This window comes from Vipera ursinii (assembly GCF_947247035.1).
Source record: "Vipera ursinii genome assembly, chromosome: 1".
Lineage (NCBI taxonomy): Eukaryota > Metazoa > Chordata > Lepidosauria > Squamata > Viperidae > Vipera > Vipera ursinii.
The window spans coordinates 177450728-177470841 of NC_139512.1; the positions used below are offsets into that span (position 1 = coordinate 177450728).

Genomic DNA, 20114 nt, shown 5'->3' on the forward strand with positions numbered 1-20114 from the left:
AAGCAACCTAGAACTAAGGAGAAACTTCCTGACAGTTAGAACAATTAACCAGTGGAACAACCTGCCTCCAGAAGTGGTGAATGCTCCAACACTGGAAGTTTTTAAGAAGAGACTGGACAGCCATTTGTCTGAAATGGTATAGGGTTTCCTGCCTTAGCAGGGGGTTGGACTAGATGACCTCCAAGGTCCCCTCCAACATTATTATTATTATTATTATTATTATTATTATTATTATTATTATTATTATTATTATTATTAAGTTTAATCCACTTGCACTGTTTTATGTTTACATGTTTGATGACAAACAGCCTTATGTTTATAAGTGACAGTTGTCCTACTAAGTACCTGCATATCATAAGCATTTGAATTAAAATTACCATATTAAAATCAAATTTGATGTTTTTTAATTTTTATTTGGTGTGCGTTGGAAGAGGGGTAGTCTTATACGGTGAGTATAGCCCAAACCCTATAATTTAACAGGAAATGTAGGGGGTTGTCTTATACGCCCAGTCGTCTTATACGCCGGAAAATACAGTATTTTAGATGGTTTGGAAAAAGATTTGCAGGTACTTAGATCCAAAGACATTTAACTGTAGTCAGGAGATTTGCTGTATGACTGTTATTTTTCAGTCATACAGCATTCAGATAACCTTGTTTTGTACTTTAAAAAGAATGTAATAGCTATTCCAGTGAGTTCAGAATAAGTTAATTTCTTGAGTTCTATTGTGAAGAGAAGGGAAGGAAAGAAGTATGCAATACAGTATCAAATAGTTGTTGCTATTCATCCTGCATAATCACACACAATACATGCAAACATGTTTCTCAAAGCTTCTGAAATTATGGGCAGTGGTTTGTTCTAATGATGATTCATTTAAAGTACCAGGCTATCAAATCATGGCTTGATGCTTGCTCTAATATTGGTAAGAGCAGTTGAAACAAACAGCAATTCACCAATTTCATCTATTGAACTTCGCTTGAAATAAGAATTTTATCTGTCAATTTTGTTGAGGTCTTCAAAATGAGTTCATTTTTTGGAGAAAGTAACATGAACAAATTTCCATTAAAAACAAAACAGCTAAAATTTTTGAAAAAGGATGCCTCTGAGCCATTTGATACGTTCTCTATACTATCCAAGCATCCTTAGATGTGGAAACACTGCAATGCAGAGAAATAAGAGCTGCTGAAGTAATGTTATTGGCACAATCATTGACTTAAAATTAATTGATGGCACTATATCTTTATTATGTGGAAAGGGCTGTGTAAGGATAATATCCATCTGGAAAGCTAGCAACTGATTTTCCCCCTGACTAAAATATGTTTAGATCAGGGAAAGTAATTTATTTAGATCCTTAAAAGCATGAAAGTTTTGGGGGGTTGTGGAAACATGACCTTAATTGATTAATTTGCTCTCTGTGAAGTGTTTTTGGTAGGCTTTATACAGATAGAAAATATTTCAAATTTTATTGAGATATTTGGGAAAGGAGTGGATAGATTTTGCATTGTCCAGATATATTATATTAGAGCTCATATAAATTTAGTTTTCTAATCTTTCTCTGCAAACAAAAAGACTATGAAAGGGAGGGGGAAATACAGAGAGGCCACCTTGACAGTAATGAATGTATCTTGATTTGCCAAATTTTTCGTACTAAAAACTTTATGTTTGGGAATGCCTGCTGGTGGCACATTTTTGAAGGTTTGACTGACTGTGCTAAAATAGATTTCAACAAATGTCTCCTCGTTATTTTACCTGAATATTAATCATTTCCATGTTAACGGCATCAAAACTGTTTGGAGACAGTGGGTTTTCCTTCTGGAATTGCTCTAGAATTTCTTGCCAATGGAAGCCTTCCTCCAAATGTGAATAGAAGACGTATGTGTATATAGGAGAAGGGGCATTCGATTCTGATTGGAGCCACAGGAGTTTTTAAGGATTGAGACCCTTTCATACTCCCAGTTGTGGCTATACAGCAACAAAAATCAGTCATGAGATTAAACTACAAGAGAAATATTAGCAGCTAAAACTGCTATTGGCAAAAACATGAAAAAATTGTGGATTTTTTTTTACATTTAAGAGTGAAATGTATTATATCAATAGTGCATTTTATTATGCTTCCATTTTTGTGTACTGGAGTTACCTCTGTACAAAAGTCCAAGCTGCCTTCCACTGAAATTGGCTGGAAAAATATGTAGTATGATTAAAATATCGTCTTTGTTCCAAAATACTTTAATAATCCATGCCTATTTTTCACTTTAATTAGGATTTTAAATGTTTTAAATAATTTATATTTATTTACGGCTTATGAATTAGGCACCAAAAATAAAAACTTTGCAAAAATAAGTGCATCTGCTTTGCAATATAGTCCGGGGTGTTACTCATGGTGTATGGTTTCTTCATTCAGGGCTGAATCTGATTTGTATGTATTTTTCTTTTCCTTCTTTTTCTCTAGTGGCAGATGAAAGTAAAGTTGCCTTATTGACTGCTCAGAAACTAGGTAAGATATTTTTATCATATTTTCCAATTAAAATATTATATAAAATAGAGAGAGTCACTTAAATCCTATTCAAGATGAATCTCTAATCTGTAATGGAAAATTAAGCTTTTTTTGTTTCTGGGACATTGACAGAAAATTGAATAATTTGCAAAAGCAGCAGTAGCATGGCTTTTTAATTAAAAACAATTATGTGTGCCAAGTAAACAGTTATAGCTAAAAAAGCCATTTAAAGGGAGTCTAGGGAGGAAAGGAAAATCATGGTGAAAGTGGTAAGGAGTTTTATTAGGAGCTCATTGCTTTTGTTGTTGTTATTTAAGTATTTTTAATGTATTATTTTAACAAGTGTTTTCATTTGTCAATGAGTCAGTTGATCGGTCTAGTTCCATGGAGCAGTACCAGGCCACGGCATGCCAGCAATCAGTCCGCACAGACAAGCAAAGCCTCATCCACAGGATGCAGGCAGCACACAAAATCACATACTCTCTCCAGTCCATGGAAAAACCTTTCTCCATGGAACCGGTCCCTGGTGCCCAAAAGGTTGGGGACCTCTGGTCTAGTTCTCTCCAGCTATGTAGAATATAGTTTTTCCTGGAATTCCAAACTCATGGAACTGCATCTTTATCTTCACCTTCCAAGATTAGGTAACATGCTGTTGGCAGTCTTGAGTAAGTTTATGTCACTCCCCTTTGTATCACATTACATAAACTTGATTCTATTTCTAGACTCGGCCCCAATTCTTTGCTTCAGAAACTCAGTTCCAAACATAGGCTGGTTCCTAAATAAAAATTGGGTAACCTTACCTCACAGCAGCTATCACACAATGGATTTCCATCTGATCTGAAAAATAGAAGATTGTTTTTTTAAGTATCTGAGTTATTTGTGATGATTGTCACTTCAAGTTCTAGACTGAAAGAATATGATTAAAATGTTTTGACCAAAGTTTCAATTGGTCTTGACTCACATTTTATAATGGAATTCTGGATCACTGTAAATACCGCTTTGGCTAGGGGAAAGCATTTGAAAGCCTTATATAATAAGAACTTGTTTGCCTTAGCTATTGTAGCATAATTTTGGAAGATGTTCCTATTTGAATTATGGGATGACTGTTACAAATGTTGAGAACTGCTTAGTTTTCCTTCTCTAGAACTGCAAATTGTTCTCTCTGACAGAATAATGGAATGAAAGTTATTTACTTCATTTATCCCAAAATATTACAAATGTGAAAATATTTATTATCTACTGAATTCTAATTAATAGCATGAGCTAGGTTGTTAAATTCTATTTCCCATCCCTATCAGAGTAATCCTTTTATGCAGAAACATTCTCATAAATAGAATATCTTGTATCCGGGGAAAAAAGTTCACATATTAGTAGAAACTAAATTCAGTGTATTCTAGCATAAGTTTAGAAAACTATTTAATTTCTTTTGGAGTAGAAAGCTTTAGATTATTAATACCACAGTGAAAATCTCATAGATAAATATTTTAATGCCTTTTCTATTTAGCTTAGAAACCATATCCTTCTTTTAAAACTTTGTTATATGTTTTGCGAAATTAAAAAATGAAGGCTACATTGTCTGCTTTAATAATCATGGTGATAATATATTGTGTATAATAAAGCTTTATTTAAACAAAGTACCTGCACTGTATCACTGACATTTTTAGTGAGATACTTTTAGTCAATCCTTTTGGCATACGGCAATTTTCATTTCCATGGTAGAAGAATGTAATCTTTTTAATTTCTCCTACCCTGTATTTCTTTCCTTTGCCTTCAGTGTACAAAAGGTTTTGTTGTTTTTTTATTTTGAAACTGAGGGTCTCACCTGGTCTTGTCTTTCATCTTCCTCTCTGAAACCATTGCTAAATCTCAAGCTGAAAATCTTTCCAAAAAGTGACTCATCAGTTGGAAATTGCACCCTGCTACCCAGGAGGAGGTTTGCAAACATAGCAGCTGCATTTTGTTTGCCAAAAAATAAATGGGAGCCCTTCCTGTCAGTCCATGTTGGAATGAGGCCCACTGCAGTCATAATAGTTGGCAAGGAATTGTTTTCAATCCAAATAAGCTCTCATTTCCAATTTACATACCTGGTCTGCAGGGTGAGGCCCTGGGTCTCTTTTACGCCATTACAGGCAAACTTCAACCAGAGTCCAGCTATGGTCTTTAGAGGCATATGATAGACACACAGGTGATTGCATATGCAAGCAGACAGAGAGACAGAAATGGATAATGCTGCTGTTCCTATCTCTGAACTCTTACTTTACACTATTCCACTGCTGTTTCACTTTTCCCGTGTCATCATCCCAAGTTATAAGCAAAAGGCTAGCTCACCGTTTCCCCCCAAGAACTAATTTAGCACTGTTTTTAACACACTACTCAAGGAAAATAAAACCCCCACAGAGATTCTGAATTGCTAATGTGTAAAGAAAAGGAATGGTGATCTGAAGTGGAATTGCTGGGGTCTTGGCTTGGCCAAGATTTGACTTAAAGATAAAAAAAATAACTTCTACAGTAGCTTGTAAATGTTACATACAGCCAGAAATGGATCCTTAGTAAAGCCAAGTCTTAGTTTTTAAAGTTATAAAGTTATCCATTGCCCAATTAGCTTGGGAGTAGCTGAGAAATGGGAGTGGGTCTACCAGAATGACCCTATTTCTCATTCCTCCCTATACAAAAAGTGATGAACTCCCAGCTACTATATGTCAATTAAGGGAGGAAATGGAGCTAGTATATCAGCAAATCTGGTCAAGAAGCTCTATAGCTCCAAACAAATCACTTTGCAGAGTGATATGGGCAGCATATAAATGTAATAAATAAATCTGTTCCTCTATAGTAGCCTGATAGAATGTAAACCAATGAGGGAATGATTTAATCTTGACCACCAAGTGAATGCACAGTGAAATAAGTAAAAGTATTTATTTTTTTCCCATCAGCATCCATTCCCAGTCCTTTACACTTTTAGACAATACATCCAATGGGAGGTAGCTACACCAGGGTTCCTGTGTAATCTAAGAAACACTCAAACTCTCTGCTTTTCACAGCTATTCTGCCGAGTGTGTTTCAATAAGCCAGGTTTCAAATCAGATTTGGCCACAAAAATGCCTGTCTTAACTTGCTATAAATATATAGCTATTGTGTATTGTGGTGGTTATAATAGCATAGATTGGAAGGATTTATGTACAAGCTATTGTTTGTATTGGGAAAATGCTGCCCTTTCCTCCCTTTTATGCAAAGTCACAAATGGGATTCCATTAGCCTCTAGCTATTTGCTTTATTTTCATTTTTCATATGGTTCTTTCTTATTATTTAATGCTTGGAACTCGTCTTAATATGTATTGACTGTCTGCTAAAGTCTCTGCTGACACAGCTCTTTAAAGTGATGCAGTAGTGGAGAAAAGCTGATGAGTTCTTCTTTACAATCTTTGACGTATTAATTAGCAAAATGGACTAAAAGGAAGAAACCTTTCCCATTTTCTGTTTTAATTTTCTAAAACACATGTATATTGAGACTTCAAATGAAGAGCTGCAACAAAAGACTAATCTATGTTGGGAAGTTGCACATTCTAGTAGATTACTACATTGATCTCTGCTGGTCTGGGGAGCCCAATGCTTAACTACATCAGGCTGTTTTTTTCCTCAAAAGGGTTTCCTCCTTTTGTAAAGTTATAAAGCTGCGTAGATCTGTGCTTACAAAACTACCCTGGAATCAATGCAACACTAACAGTTGAATTTTTAAGGTTCTAAAGTTGAAGATAACTCATGAAGTACTATTTGGTATGTTCCTTTCATAGTTATTACAGTGCCTCTACTACCATGCTCACAAGTGACTCATAAACATAATAGCTTCTTCTGTGTTTCCCAGTAACTGGTTTCAACGGCATATTGCTGTGATATTATTATTGCCTTGCTGAGATGGGCAGTATAGAAGTCTAATAATAAAATACAGAGTGCAGAATACAGCCTTATGTTCTATAAATCTTTCTGATCCCTATTTTAAAGCTAAGGGTTGCATTGCCATTACCTGTTATCATAATCCAACTTGCATGTTATATGAAGATTTTGTTTGTTGTTGTTGTTTTTGGTCCAACTTGAAATTATTTTGACTCAGTCTTGTTGGATGACTCTATGTATTACAGAAGAAGAAAAAAATCTGTCATTCCACAGCTGCAAATATTATTAGCTTCTCCTCTGTTTGTATCTTTAGTATTTCATTTTCCATCACTAAGCGTTCCCAAATCCTTCCGGATTTTCCTGGAGGTCAGCTTCTCATTCTTATTGATAATTATGTTTCCCTTTTTTTTTTTTTTTTGCTTTTTTCAGCTCTCCAATATCTTCTCTAAAAAGAAATGAACAAAATATTCCAATATGAAGGAATTATACCTTTACAATCTTATATTTTTCCTAAAATAATAAAATTGTATTGACTAATCCCAACTAACAGCCCAGCTGTGCTTTTTTCAACTATTGAACTTTCTGAAATATATTCCAAAAGAACCCTACATATAATGTAGTTTAAATTCTCTCCTTGTCATTTTGTTACGTAAAAATATTTATTTTTTAAATTTATTTGCCTAAATATCTCTTTAAAAAGATGCCCTTTATGCTTGCCATTCATTTAACAGCTTCATTATTCATATTAGTTAATAACTTAGTTGGGTGCCATCAAGTTAATCCTAACTCTTGATAAAGTATTTATTCATTTTATAGTGTTTTTCATTTTTCATTTGACTTTTTATTTTTTAACAATAAATAAAGCAACAATATAAAAACACTCATTTTTAGACAATGGATTTTTAAATTGTTGTTTCATTCATTCTTGTATATCACCCAGAGTCAGTTCTTGTGAGATGGGTTGCTATATTGATGTGATTAATAAAGAAAAACATGTTTGGACAAATATCTACCATCTCAGCCTCATCCTAGCGATACTCTATAGCTCTTGCTTTGTATTTAGATAACTTTATTAGATTTTTCTCCAGGCAGCTTCATCAACTTCACTATCTATTTTTCTCCATAGCTTTTCTAAAGTGATTTATTTTATCCACTTTACCCATTGTCTTTAATTTCCCTCAATCTTGCCAAGCATAGAAGGTTTTTTTAAAAATAATCCTCCTTGCCTTCCATAATATTTTCAGTAACCATTTATAAATCCATAATTTGAAATTGTCTTCTTCCTTGCACTTTTTCTCAGTATCTCATTTTCATAGCTTTTAATATGTTACCTGGGGTTGAACAAAGGGACTTTGGAAATAGGATGGACATTGCTTTTACTGTTTTTTTCTTCACTATCTTATCACTATCATCTTATCTAAGTTCGCCTTACTCTCTGGTATTAATCTCTTTATCTACAATCCTTACAGATATGGAAACAATATTTATCACTGTCTTACTCCTCTTATTCTGAACTATTCTATTTCCTCAAATTCATTTTGTATAAGACTTCTGGATCACTGTAAAGGTTCCTCAGAACAATCAAATATTCTAGCATATTTAGTAGTTTTAACAGATTCCATTTTCTGCCATAATCTCAGAATCAAAACCCTTGCTGTATTCAACAAAGCAAAGGTGAACTTTCTCCTTAAATTGTAATTATCTCTTCATTATCCATCTTATTTTAGCTATCTAACTTCATTTTCCTTTGCCTTTTCTGAAATCTGTTTATTCATCTGACATTTCTTCCTCCATCTATGGGTCTTCCTCCATGTATGGCTGTTGTCTTCTTTGTAAATTCTTAAAGATTTGTGAGAAAATTCAGTAATTTGTTCATTTATCTATCTTGGTATCGATATATACAAAGATACTTTCAATCTTTAGTTCACACATCTTTTTCCATATTTGTTGATAATAGGACAGTTAACAATTTAACTGCCTCTTCCACAACATTAAACAGTTTCATATGCATTTCATCTGTACCTTTCCTATATTAGTTCTAGTCTATTATATGGTATTTATTGTATTATTTGTCAGTACTAGTCATATCCTACTTTTTAGTAGAATTGATTCATGACTATGATTTCTCTTTACAAATGTTTCCATCATCCTATAATCCCATTTGTAATGGAATTCAGCATAATCTTTCTATCTCCCTTTCATTAGAGATGAAAGTATTAGTTCTCTTCCATGATTATATATTATAGGGTTGTTTTTAATTGCTTTGTTTATTTCAACTCTGCATGAGTTTGCTGTTATCTGCTCACTCGTTATGATTAGGAGCAGCATACAAGCTGAAGCAAACAAGTAAAATGAACAAATTACTGTTGAATGACTTAGCTATAAATTGTCCTGTGGTTTTCCCCCCAACTTTTTAAAAATGTCCTTCATCTGTCCTTTCATATTTGACGTTGAATGTCTCTACTCAAGACACTTCATTGTCCTTTCTGATACTCTAAACTTTCTTTAGCTACCATGATAACTTGTTCTAAAAGTCACTTGCTGGCATCCCTGTTCTCTCAATCTAAAAAGCTGACCAACCTTTGGTATATTCCACAATCTGCTCCTGGAAATACCTTGGCTCATTGGAATTTGCATGTCCATCATACATAATGTCCATTGTGTCCATATCATTTAGATGACTCTGGATGTCTTAAAAGCAATTAGAACCACTTAGAAAAAGACTAGAACAATTTATAAACAAATAATACTTAAGCATATTTAAAACAATCATTAAAATTCATAGCTGGGGAATCACTTCTAACCATAGCACAAATACCCATTGGCAAAACAAAACCCCTGAATATTTTATTTGGGTATTCTTGTTCCCAGATTGTTTTGGTTTATAATTGCTACTTAAAATATGAGTCGATGTTTTAAATGGCAATTTGGCTTATTCTGCGATCATTGTTTTGTCACTAAATTTCTATGGCAGTTAAATCTGCCAAATAGTTAACTAGACTAGGAAAACTAACTTATTGATGATTTCCCAGCTTTCCTCTTGATTTGGTAGGAAGGGGTTTTTTTTCTGTTTTTTTTGCCATCTTCCCACTTGTTTTCCAGGAAATTATGCAGTTGAAGATATTCCAGTATTATCCTCTATGACCATAAGTTGCAGTAACTCACTGAGATAGTTCACTGCTTTCTTGTTCTCTCTTCTTCCTTTATTCCATAGAGATCAGGTAGCAAGAAAAACTCCTGCAATGTTCTCTATAGTTGCTGACAACAACAGTCTATACAGACATAAAGCATGCTGAAGCAGTCACACCAGAGGTGCTTTTCACACCCTGAGTTGTGATGAGTAATATTGGCTGGCAATGATAGGTGATTTTGCTAACAACAGCAGCAATTTGTGATAATGAAATAATGGCTGGCTGGCAATTGCAACTATGAGCAGCAAAATAATACCATGGATACTATACTAAACTACTATTATGGTTTATCACACAGTCAGTCAGATGCTTAGACTGGATTTGGCATTTTTATCTGCCTATCAAGCCCTTCCTAAGGACCTGAGGGAGACAGATGTTCTTGTTTGATGATAGTAAAGGAATCATCACAGGATGTAAAGCTGCCTTTTGCAATTGACTGTGATTTTTGTCAGTACCAGTGGTATTCAGGTGATACTCCACATGTTCTAGGATTGTACCCAAGGCACCTATTACTCTTGGTATTATCTTTGCTTTCTTTTTCCACAGTTGTTCTATTTCTATATTTTTGTATTTTGTGATTTTTCCCCACTTTTTTTTCCTCTTCTGTTCTGCTATTTTATATTCTCCATGTTTTTCTCTCTTCTGTTTTCTCCAGGTACTGCAACATCCACTATCCAGACTTTTTTCCTCTTTCTCATTTACTAAATCTGGGGAGTTATGTATCAGCTACTTGTCTGTTAGGGGCGTCTGTTGTAATATTGAACACTTCTTCATTTTCTATTATTTTGTCTAGTTTGTAGTCCCACCAGTTCTTTTTAAAAAAATATATTATATTGATTTTTTACAATAGCAACCTTTAGTGCTTAGTAAACAGCATGTTGTCTGGGTTCATATATTTAAGAACAATCAATAATAATTAATTTCTGTAATTCCACAATCAACATATTAGTTAATGATATATTTATTTGATCTTCTCTTCTTCCAGTGGTATTCTCCTTTGTCAACAAATTTAGTTCTTAAATTTTCAATACATACAAGGTTGGATATAAACATTTTTCTTGTGTTTATACAAATAACAATAACATCCACATATAATATTTTTTCTGATTGGTTTATGTAAAAGTCATCTTATTAAGTCACTATATGTCCTGTTTTCAAGATTTTAGCTTGCAGGCAGATGGTGTTTGTTGCAGACATTCTGATGTACCATTATTACTGTTTCTTTCATGTAGTAAGTCTGTGCAGTCTTCTTACAGCAGCTAACCATGTGGCCTACTGTTTCTTTGGCTTCCTTGCAGAGGTGTCATTTGCTATCTCTTGCTGTCTTATTAATTCTGGTTTTGTATGCATTTGTTCTTAAGGCTTGATCTTGGGCTTGATCTTGTGCAGCCAAATTTAGCCCTTGTCTCTTTCTCCAACTTTCCTGCTGTTGGCTATTGTTTATCTCTTTTGCGTGCTATTTTATTTAATGTACTGGCCATATAATATTTTCCTTGCTCTGTCTCTTTTCTATTCTTCATTTGGTTTTTCTTATAGGCCAGTTTGATCTCTCGAGTCCTCAGTAAGCCTTCATGGTATACCAGCTCCAGTAAATCTTCTTCACTGTCCTTCAGGTATTCTTCCAGTGTCCTTTTTTCTTCTTCAGTTATCTGATGTACTTGCAGCATTCCATGCCCACCTATTTTCCTTGGTAAGTAGAGTCTATCAATGAAACATAAACTGTTTCAACTGCTCCCCTTGGCATGGCGCTATAGAGCATTGCATTGCCAAAACAAGTAGACACAGGGAAAGGTTTTCCCCTCGTGCCATCATCACTCTGCTGAATACCTAATTCTCATAGTGCTCTCTAGTGTCTATATATATTTACCCATGTAGCAGTAGTTATTATTATTATTATTTAATGCATGATGAAAACATGAAAGAAGGGAAGTAAGCATATGCATACAGCCCATGTAATTATATATAAAATATCTATGTGTTATAACAGTGGCTTCATAATTGGATGTCCATTTCAACTATCCAGGTGATTGCCTCTGGCATTGCTTTGTGCAGATGTTCTAGGGAACCAGAGACACACATTATGGGCAATCTTTCACAATATATTTAATACTTTGCATTTCAGCACCTCAATTGCAACAGTTGATACAGAGCAGAGGCACTTCCTCCAGTATCACATCTAATTCTGTTCAGTTTCGACCAGACAGAGCGAGGCAGGTCAAAACGAAGTGGTTTAGTAGAGGGATCACTAATAGTCAGGCCACAAGAAGATACCTTGGATCCTAGTATTATCATTTATCCTTCTTATTATTTTCTTTACTCCCCTCTTTTGTTGTTGTTGTTGTTGTTATTGTTCTGTTGCTTTACATGTACACTGAGAATGTCTGTACCAGAGACAAATCCCTTGTGTGTCTAATCATGCTTGGCCAAATGAAGTATTCAATTCAGTTCAATTAACTGCTGCATGGATGAAGGGAATGATTCATTGTTATTATTTTTCTGGTCTTTGACTCCAAGTCTTTTAATTCTGCTTGAGTCCAGTCTACTATTGTAGCACTGTCTGTAATGACTGAAGTTGCCCAGGTATTAATTGCCTTGGTGGTATTCCCCTCCCCCTATTGAGTTTGCACTTCAAGATCTTTTTCACTCTTGTGATGTATTCACTTCTAACCTTCTTTGTGACTTCAGTGAGCTTGATGTTGTCAGTCTGAAGGTGTATGCAATGATTGTCTTCATCTAGACTCTTGATGTTGTTTCTGTAGGACATCTTGATTTCTTCAGATTCATTATTCCCCCCTCATTATTGGTGAGGGTGGCACATTTGTATAGTCCAACTCCATTGCAATGTCTTGACTGTGTGTGTGTGATCGGATATTATTATTCATACAACAATGTGAAATCACAGCTGCCAGATCTTTAACTGTTGTTAGCCTTCATATGCACCAGGTTCTTCTGAAAAACCTAGGATGTGATAATGTGTTAGAATAGTTATAGGTGTGGATCCAAACCATGTGGCCTTTTGTAATTGACAGAAGGGAAATTTTGTTAATGAGAAGATTTTTTAAGTGATATCCATTTTTTTGGTATGGCATCTAGTGTGCTGTTAACCACTGGGACCACCAAGGCCAATTTATTCCATAATCTTTCCATAATCTTGTGTAAAATTACAGTGGTCAATCATATAAATTCAAAATTTCCAAATATAAAGGAATCCTTTTAGATACTGCTTCAAGGGCTCAAAACATAATTGATACAATCTTTTTTTCTTTTTCCACAAACATTCAATTGAGATCTGCAAGTACCAGTATTTTATATGTTCCTGCAATTATTTTTTCCTAAATCCTAGCATCAGCCAGTATAGCAACATTGATGACCCAGATTTTCTTCTTTTTAATGACTGTTATCCAGTATTATGCATGTTATGAACAAGGTGACTGTCTGTTTAGGTTTTAAAGTTTTATGTTTTAATCCACTCATTTTTCAAAACCTTCTGAACCTGATTGTCCCACTGATTTTTGCAGAGTTTCCAATGAATAATTTTGGCAAGCTGATGATTACACCGCTTATAGTCAGTTTGTGAAATTTTGCTGCAGCGACTGATCAAATGATCAATTGTTTAATTCTTTTTGTAATGGTAATAAAACAGTACAGCTATGAATTCTTTAAATTATTATTTTTTAAGCCAGCCTAATTTTTCCTTAGCCTCTAAAGTTGTAGGCCTCCATCTGAAAAATGTGTGCCATCCTTATCACAAAGTTTCCTTTGAATCAGAGGGTGATTTTCTGTTTCCCTCCCTTATCCCAGCCTAATTCTGCCTCAGAACCTTTGAGTCACGTGTAGTCTTTACTCTGAAATCATTTGAACCTTTCCTTCTAGAGTTTGGACTCAAGTTGTTTGTTTGGTTTGCTATGTTCATAAGCTTTAGCTCAATCCTAAGGCTAACAACCTTGCTTCATGGTTGCTTACAACCTTGCTTCATGGTTCTGCTATAATCTGCTAACCTACTCCACTATTCTTTGTTTCCTTCATTATTTCCTCTCTCTTTCTTAAAGTATTTCCTTACCTCATTTGCCTAGTGCAGTGTTTCTCAACCTTAGCAACTTTTAGAGGAGTGGACTTCAACTTCAGCATGGTTGGCTGGAGAATTCTGGGAGCTGAAGTCCACTCATCTTAAAGTTGTTAAGGGTGAGAAACTGTGGCCTAGAGGAATCCATTTGTTGTATACATGCCAAACTTCTCTTCCCTATCAAATGCCCATTAGGTTCAGCACTTTATCCTGTACATTAAACTAGTTTTCTGCATATCTACACATATATCAGTTTATATCTCATCTGACAATTACAGAAAACTAAGAATATGCTGAACACTATACAGAAATGTTCTGGTAGGGAAAGATGGTTATGCAGGATATGAATATGTAATTGCCTACTACAATTTTCAAAGCTGTATCAGATAACAAGTAGCAACCGTCCATGGATGTTATTTGGTTTAACCACATCTAAACCTTATAAAGTCTGTTTTTGTTTTGTTTTAATTTGTATAACTTTGTATGATCTAGGACTACAGCTCTTTAATATTAAAAATTAGTAAAGACCAGATTCCTAACACCTTGGTTGGAGTAAATATATATTTCTGTTCATGATGACCTAGTTGGTCCTCATTTTGCTAAAGTTATGGAATATAAATATTCTCAGAAAATCAGCATATCTATGAATTATTATCCAAGGAACATGAATCAACCTTTTCTGTCATCTGTTGCAAGAAATATAGTATACTATCAAATTTGGTATACTATTTAGGAAATGTGTCTGTGTGTGTTAGGTAAAACAAAATACCTCTTTTAAGTTTTGAAAACCATATATGGTATCCATGTATCTTACACAAAGGTATGAGTGGAATATTGCATCATATGAAACATATATATCCAAGTTTTCCAGATGATCAGAGCTTAATAAAGAAAAAGTATTTTATTTATTTCTAGACTGACCTTCTGATTCAGAAAGACCTTAATATGAAAAAATCTTATTCATTCCTTCCAGAAGACAATATTAGAGGGGGGAAAAACCCTTAAGAACATGATGATTTTAAAACCCAGAAGAAAAATTATGGGAACAGCAAAAATTATTTTGCACTACTTCAGAACCCGTTTACATAATAGCAAGATAGTAACAATAACAAAGTGAAAATCTGGAAAGTTGTTTTTAATAGTTGTGGGTCCCTTAGCATTGATTTCTGGCACCAGGCTTCTCCATATCCTTGTTGAGAGGTCAGTAGATGTACAGAAGGTGAGACCCATAGTTCCATAGAGTCCTGAAGAGTAGGCAGTTATCACTGACAAATGTTGCAAGTTGCTCCATGCCTCTAAAGAAACCTGTAATCATTGATGAGTTCCTAATTTTCCTTAATCCTTTGCATCCAAATGCTAAGCTTTCCTGCTCCTGAAGCACTTCTGTAAGGGGCTTTGCTGAAGCCTCTGATGCCTTGGATTTAATGAAGCTGGAATTATTCCCAGATAATGCAGCTACCTTCCTAGTGTGTGCCTCAGAGGATAGACAGGAGAATTGGCAAGATACTTTTATATGCTAATTAGGATGCAAACTGAAAGGATTGACTATTTAAAACTATTCAGCTTTACAAATAACAATACCAGAGTTTTATCTTTAGGTTCCATTGTAGGTCTGTGATGTTGCCATTATGTCTGTAACTCCCACATAACCTCTCTCCCTTTTCTTCCCTGTGCTTCCCACATGTGGAAAAGTAACTACTTGTGAATAAAACTCCTGATGCTGTTTTCTCTGCAATACGTTAGTTTCCCCAAATAAATCAAATATTTTTTTCACATTCATATTCTTTCAGCTTATTGTTCTTTTATTTGCTTTATGAATTAATGCCGGAGAGCCACCTGAATTTGTTATATGCTGCAGCCTTCAGCAATGTAAAAGAATATATTTTTTTCATATTTGTTTCCAATATGCTTATGAAAATCCATATATCCCTTTCTTTTCTATATTGCATGAGAATTTGTGTAATTTCTGTAGCTTGGGGATTGTATTGTGGGTCATCACACTTATAGAATATTGGTTATGTAGTTTATATGAAAGGGTATGAGGCTTAATATAAATAATGCTTCTCTTATTCTACCTATATCACTGATATTGCCTCTACTTCTCTGCACTGTAAACTATCCACCAACTTATTCCCAGAAAGAATTCCTGGCTTCCATCATAAACTTCCTCAGGTACTTCATATGCATTAGAAAAGAGAACTAGAATATCAAGTATCACTAAATTAAATTTGTCTATAATTTGTCTTTCAAAGATATTATAGATATATCAATATAACATACTAATATATTATTTACAAGCAAGAAATGAATCCAAAATTTTATTCAAATTCCATCAAACCTTTCTATAATCTGCTGATTTGATATATAAATGTTGAGAACAGTTGTGCATTTATACTGACGCTTAAAGGAGATGCATTCATTGGAATACAAACTGTTCCATATGTTACCACCCATTTTATTTATTTGTATATTATATTACCTTACAGTATTTTATCTTGCTCTATTTTATCCATTCTATTTTATTTTACTCCATTTTATCATATTTTATTGTGACTGATATTCATTGATGTGTAGATGTCTTCCTTCTTGAAAAAAAATATATTAGTATATATTATTTATATAATAATTATTATTCCTTCTTAGCATTGCTATTAATATTATTTATCCCATTATCAATTATTTTAAATAAAACATGCCATAGATATCATATATTGAAGCTCAATAAGCTTTCTCATCTCCTATATATGGGTGTCGTGAAACTACATGGAAAATTACAGTTAGAAACTGAAGTATTATCTTATATAGTCAACATTTATAGCAATGACAGTGCCATGGATTTTCAATTAAGTAAGCATACATCATTTGTTGTAAACAAAGGAAAACCAGTCAAATGTTTTGGAACTGAAATGCCAGATGGAAGCAAATTGAGAAGCCTTGTAGTAGAAAATAGTAACAAATATCTGAGCATCTTTACAAGCAAATAACATTAGACATGTAGAAGTCAAAGCCAGTGTAACCAAGAGAAACATAAGAAAAATAAGAAGAGTCCTAAAATCCTAAAAGGTTTAACAATGGAAATATTATTAAAGCCATCAACACCTGAATTATCTCAATTCTTCAATAGTAATTGAAGGTAATGTAGATATAAGCTAAACTAGAAGCATTCAGTTGAAAGTCTGAAACTATCACCATCAACCATATACCACACCCATGTGCTGAAATTGATAGCTTGTAAGGATGATGCCATCAGTATACAATGATAAAGAACTTCATTGCACTTAACACCTTCTTAAAGTGTTAATAGCTGAGTGTGGTGTTTCATGTGCATTTGAAGCAAGAAACTTTACTCAAAAGATTATAGGAAAGAGAGAAACCTATTTCAAATTATTTTCAGAATACATTTATCTTAATTGCACAATGAATATTCTGTCTCGGCAGGATTTTTAAAATATTTTTTGAAGCCAAAAAGCATTTACTTTCCACCTTAAAATACTTCAAGGCGTTGTCTTATGGGTCAAACTCTTGCATTCATCTGAATGATAATGCTTATCTCAACAATTTGAGTTCAGGTTGGATTGAATACATATCTGTAGGAATTTAATTTTACATCAGGTGACCTGCTTATTTTAATTTTCAAAGGGGAATAATTGAGTGGATTATAAAAAGGGGACAGGACCTGCTTGAAGAATTAAATACATCAGAATTGATGTTCATGTATTGCTTAAGCCTCAGATGCCACATTGAACAATACATTGTAAGAAAAACTATTATAGCAACGAAGAGGCTAAAATGAACCTGTTTAAAAATGTGATGAATCAAACCCAGTAAGTATTAGAAGCTTATAAGAAAATATATTTAAATGAATTCAGCTACTTTAAGGCAGAGAGATTTTATAGTCACTGTGTTTTCCCGTTATTACTATTCCACCCTGGGTACAAAACTTTTAAATGAAAAAAGATCCTCCAATAGCATATGCCTTTTAGTTTGTGGGATATGGACAGCAGTATTTTGATTTGCAAGGTAATCCTTTGATTAGACATCCTAGTTTCCACGGTATAATCAGCATGCTTGAGGCATAACTGGGCTTTGATTGTATTGATGATGTATGGAACAACATGTGTCTACATCACGGGTGTCAATTGCGTCATGTGATGTATCACAACGTATCATGACAATTTTTGCCTTCGCAGAGCCGGGGTGGCCATGGCCTGTGCATGACGCATCCGCCAGTTTGACACCCCTGGTCTGCATTGACTGGTAGTGTTCTCACTGCTAACAGGAACTGATGCATGTGGCATGAGAATGATTAAGGGTGGTAATATAAATCATATTTTTCCTTTCTTACTAAAATATTATATGAAGGCATCAGTTGATCAAACAATTGGCGGCCAAGATCAACATAGTATTTACCACCCCATTTGGTAATAAACATAATATATTCAAGTTTGGAACTTGGAATGGTAGAGGAGTAAATGGCAATGTATATGAATTAGCAAATGAAATGAAACTCACTCTCTATAGTCCTCACCTATATAAAGGACTTCCAAATATAGAAGTTTCAAACTTTTTTTAAATTTTTGTATAGTTATAAAAAGTGCTACTTGTTTTTCATTAAATATATTACCCCAGGGTATTTTTTTCTTCAATATGAATTCCTTCTTGAAAAACATCCAAGCTTATAGTTACTATTGCATTATGTGAGTAACCTAAATCAGAATCGTGCCCAGAGGATGATGGTTTCCATCAGTTCCCTACAGCATGAGATGTAGGAAGTGGATTGTGGAAAGCATAATCTAAAGCATGTGAAAAATACCAGGTTGGCTGCTCTTCTCGATAAGAGAACTATTTGGCAAGTGTGTTCAGGAAAAACAAAAGAATTACTGGAAAAAAGAGTGGGCAGATATGTTGATGTGGTCCTATTAGGAAAAAAAAGGTATCGTGATTAAATTCTAGAGATACATGGAATATTCTACACAAGGAAGAATCAAGGTATTCAGGACAAATATCTGTATGCTTTTTGACATTTCTACAACTCCTCCTTAAATTCTGAGAATTAAAAGCAAATCCCAGCATTTAACATTCTGACATCTAAAATATCTTGTTTGCTGACATGTTGTCATTTAAGTAACCTACTTTGGAAACTTGCACTAGATACTTTGAGTCCACTCCATCCCTTAATTATGAGTTATTTATTATGTAGTTTGAATGTAGTCAAGGACAATATACTGTAAGGTGGCTAATGCTGTGTTTGAAAGAATAGTCTGTGGTTTTCTGGAACATTTATCAGTTTTGCTTCATTTTCTTCTTATCTGGATGGACTTGATCAAAATAATCATTTCTATTGATGAGCTATTTGGGCTTTGAGAAAAGACCTCTAGCCAACCATCTGTCCATTGGAATGTAGCCTAGGTTTTCTTAATGCCTGCCAGGAATCTGATAGTTACCTAGCACTGGCTTCAGGCACAAATTTGCTTTAGGAATGCATTGTGGTCTGTCTCTGAAAGACATATTTTTCAAGCTGTACTAAATAGATACGAGTGAAATACCCTGTCCCCTCAAGGTCAGAATGGCCTTCATCTTTTTGGCATTTAAGAGGGTTGCATAAACAGGGTTTTTTTAATAGAGCCTTTGGTCTTTAGTAAATGAGAGTAATTAATGAAGATACAGTAGATTTTGCTCAGCGTTTTAATATAAGCCACTTGGACTGTATTAAGTAGTTAACATGCAAATTGGTATAATACATATGTTGCGTCTATAAATGGGTTTTTCCTTCTCCATACTGGAAGCTAAGAAATTTGTAGAAAGAAGATTCTAAAAGTGATATAAGACTATATATTTAGGTTTCAACCTTGTCCTTTCTACTTGCTAGTAAGATTCAATGAACCCAACAGAATTTTTTTAACTAAGCCTCTTTGTCAAAATAGACAAAGTAATAGAAAATGAAAGTGCTCTGGGACTTTAGAATTCAAAAAGACAAGCATCTGCTACATAACACCCCAGATGTACAATTGTTGATAGGAAAGGGGGGCGGGAAGTCTGGATAGTGAATGTTGCAGTACCTCGAGACAGCAGAATAGAAGAGGAAAAATACTGAAGAAAGCCACAAAAAAACCACCTGAAAATAGAACAACATGGCAAAAGAAAGCATATATAATACCAATAGTAATAAGCACCTTGGGTGCAATCCCAAAACATTTGTAACACCATTTGAATACCATCAGCATTGACAAAAATCACCAGTCAGTTGCAAAAGGCAGCTGTATGTGGAAAAGCTTACATCCTGCAACAATACATATAACACCATCAGACAAGAACATCTGCCTATCCCAGCTCCTTGGGAAGGACTTGATAGATGAATCCAGTCTAAACATCTGGCTGGATGTGCAACCAACCATAACCATAATATATTAAACTTCTATGCCATTCAATCCGAACGACTGGGTGATTCACAACAATCATATAAATTACAATAAAATCAAT

The 20114-nt window shown here is 34.3% G+C and overlaps 1 protein-coding gene across 4 annotated transcripts in view; it reads left to right on the forward strand.

Moving 5' to 3' along the window:
- The window catches only part of PARD3B (par-3 family cell polarity regulator beta), a 574309-nt gene that overhangs the window by 274669 nt on the left and 279526 nt on the right, over positions 1 to 20114 (forward strand). For all 4 annotated transcript variants that reach the window (XM_083371323.1, XM_083371326.1, XM_083371324.1 and 1 more), the window contains one exon: positions 2448 to 2492. In XM_083371323.1, the coding sequence (XP_083227449.1) occupies positions 2448 to 2492 (45 nt within the window). The remainder of the gene's footprint in view (positions 1 to 2447; positions 2493 to 20114) is intronic.